Genomic DNA, 3409 nt, shown 5'->3' with positions numbered 1-3409 from the left:
CCTTAGAAACCCTACACGGGGTTACTATGAGTCAGAATGGACTCGATGACACTTAACAACAATAGAATGTTCTAGAGCTTTTATTTATTTATCATCTTTTTCTAGACTTTGTATTTTCTTGTGTAAAAATTATGGTGGTAATACATATTTTGAGAGAATTTTGTCTTTATGATTTCTCTAGCATTGAGTATAAATTATTTTATAAATATAAATTCCTGTTTGAAAAGCATATGCAACTGATAGTCATTGAGTACCGTCTGGTATTTCTACTCTTTCTATCTAGAAATCTATATCGCATCCCTTTTCTACCTTTAGTTTACAAGATTTGTCTCTGCAGGTGATAGATAGAAGTTGCTAGTTAACCCTCCTCCCCTTCAATATATTCTCAGATCTGCAGGCAGATCATACTACCTTCTCATAGTGATAGTGGCTTCCATTTTTGCTGGCTGACATATACTCCCAATAAACTTAGTGATTTGGAGATGCCTCTGATTCATGGGTCAACACCAGCTCCACCCATCTTTATTTAAATTTTCTTAGTTCCTTGAACTCAATAGTCTCTCTCACTTGCCAATGCTCAGGTTCCTGTGCTTTCTTCTTATGGACCTGCTGTACCTCTCTCCTTAATCCTAGAAGGGACTGCCACAATCTGGCTCAGTGATACCTTCTCTCTCTCTTTTGGTGGGGGGTAGAGGACCTCATATAAACATATCTTTTTCTTTTGAGTGATAAACTAGAAAATCCATTTACACAGTCGTTTACCTCTTAGGAGAGAAAATATTATATTAAGTATAGTAATTAGCTCTGTCAGACTCCTGGTGTGGCATTGTGGGTTAATGTGCCAGACTGCAAAGCCATTTGAATTGCAAGGTTGGCGGTTCAAGCTCACCAGCTGCTCCTCAGAAACCTTATATATGTGTCGGAACTGACTTGATGGCACTTCACAACAACAGTAACAATTAGCTCTCTCAAGAGTTTTCTATTTTAATCCAAATTTATATTATATCAAAAATGTGTGTACTAAGTCCCGGATATGTTTTCTTGTATAAGCAAGTGATAACATAGCAGAGAAAGTTCCAAATAATCTTTGTAATAGTTATGTATACACTAAAAAATTTTATATCTTAAAATATATGTCACATTCCATTTAAGGTAATATGGACTCAAGATTAAGTAGACTCAGAAAAAGCTATTAGAGTATACAAACGATGACAACAAAATGCTACATATCTGTTTGTGACAATCCTAGTGTGTATGAGATTATTATGAGGATATAGATCATGAGAGTACTGTGGTTTTGTTGAAGTCTTTACTGGATAAAGACAAGCAATAGGAGAGAAGGAAGGATGGCAAGGCAGATTAAAACTGATCTTTGGAGATGCTCAGATATAGAGCTAAAGCATCTGTCCTTTTTGTGTGAGTGAGTAGAGAACAATTATGCACTAACGAAAAATGAAATGGTTTTCAAGACTCTCTGTTATTTTTTTCTATAGTGTTATCAATCAAACCATGTCCTCTTTGAGCATCATCGCCTGTATCTGAAAAATTAGTACATCCATGCCTTATTTCCTAAAAAGCAGGAACTGTAGATCTTAAACTACAATACTTGTGTATATATTTTGCTGATTTGGGATTAGTCTAAAGGTAAATGCTTTCAACTCTGAAATAAATCACAATTCTCTCTTGATTTCAGCTGTCTCTCACTGTTATTAGAGATAGGGGGATGCAAACTGGCTACTGGGATATCAGCCCTAAATTGGTTCTGTATTTACAGGGATGCCTTAAGTAATATCTTCAATTATTTCTTACAATAGAGAAATCACTAAATGATTTTTTTCTCATAATCTGAATCAGACTTTAATCTCTGTGGACATGGAAGTGGGAAATCGCACCATCCTGCATGAATTTATTTTGGTGGGCTTCTCAGCAGACCCCCGGTTGCAGTTGATTCTATTTGGAGTATTTCTGATACTTTATTTGGTAACCTTGTCAGGGAACATGACCCTGGTTATCTTAATCCGGATTGATTCCCGTCTTCACACACCTATGTACTTTTTCATTGGCAGCTTGTCCTTCTTAGATTTCTGGTACACCTCTGTATATACCCCCAAAATCTTGGTTAATTGTGTCTCAGAAGATAAGCGTATTTCCTTGGCTGGATGCGGGGCCCAGCTCTTCTTTTCCTGTGTTGTAGCCTACACTGAATGCTACCTCCTAGCAGCCATGTCTTATGATCGCTATGTGGCAATTTGTAACCCCTTACTCTATTCAGGTATCATGTCCACTTCTCGCTGTACTGGGCTTGTTGCTGGCTCCTATGTTGGAGGATTTTTGAATGCCATAGCCCATACTGCCAACACATTCCGCCTAAGTTTCTGTGGTAAGAATATCATTGACCACTTCTTCTGTGATGCACCACCGCTGGTAAAAATGTCCTGTACTGACACAAAGGTCTATGAAAAAGTGCTCCTGGGTGTGGTGGGCTTCACGGTCCTTTCCAGCATTCTTGCCATATTGATTTCCTATTTCAACATCCTCGTGGCTATCCTGAAGATCCGCTCAGCCTCAGGAAGGCGAAAGGCCTTCTCCACCTGTGCTTCCCACGTTGTCTCAGTCATGCTCTTCTATGGATCTTTGCTCTTCATGTATTCAAGGCCCAGTTCCACCTACTCTCTAGAGAAAGACAAAGTTGCTGCCCTGTTCTACACAGTGGTGAACCCACTGCTCAACCCTCTCATCTACAGCGTGAGGAACAAAGATGTCAAAGAGGCTTTCAAGAAAGGAATACAGAGCATACGGCCACAACGATGAAAGGCATTATCATTTATCTTAATGAATGTACTTTCCAAATGACTGGCTTACAGTCATGTTTATCAACAACGCTCAATTAAATTCCACTAGTTAGCTTAGTGAAATACTAACTACTCTTTAATTATTATTATTATGTTCTTGTGATATAAAATATTTACAAATTTTAATATTGGGTTGTTTGATGTTCTGAAGATTTCTGTTTCCTTCTTTGTGATGTTAGGATTTAAAAAAAAAATTATTTTTTTTTTCTTTTTTGTGATGCCTTAGAATAAGAAAAAAAATGTATATTGGTGGATATTCTGTATATGGTTTGATTTTGAAGCTTGGCAAACAGAACTCTGTTGGGTTAAGAGAAGACGGGATGGGATGAGTTCTGGAAATTTCTCAAAATTTTACATACATTTATTTTTTATTAAATTGTTTTCTCCAAATTCCTTTATCAAGTTCTAACTGACTACACAGAACATATCTATGGAAACTTTTGCCTCATACATTAACAAAATACTTGGCTGAATGTTTAGGAGTTGTTAAGATGTTCTAAATCTGTGGAAAAAAGATGTCTCTTTGGAATTGTATGCTACCAAAAAAATAATTGCTT

General features: G+C 37.0%; 1 protein-coding gene across 1 annotated transcript; it reads left to right on the top strand.

The window, feature by feature from the left end:
* Window positions 1–1832: 1832 nt before the first annotated feature.
* LOC102813645 (olfactory receptor 9G4-like) lies at window positions 1833–2811 on the top strand. Its single transcript, XM_006875777.1, has one exon. It carries the CDS (start codon window positions 1873–1875, stop codon window positions 2809–2811), a length of 939 nt encoding a protein of 312 aa, XP_006875839.1. The 5' UTR covers window positions 1833–1872.
* The last annotated feature ends 598 nt before the right edge of the window (window positions 2812–3409 follow it).

This window comes from Chrysochloris asiatica, unplaced genomic scaffold, assembly GCF_000296735.1.
Source record: "Chrysochloris asiatica unplaced genomic scaffold, ChrAsi1.0 scaffold00339, whole genome shotgun sequence".
NCBI classification, from domain to species: Eukaryota; Metazoa; Chordata; class Mammalia; order Afrosoricida; family Chrysochloridae; genus Chrysochloris; species Chrysochloris asiatica.
The sequence above is the reverse complement of the archived record's forward strand: the minus strand, read 5'-3'. Positions and strand labels throughout refer to the sequence as shown.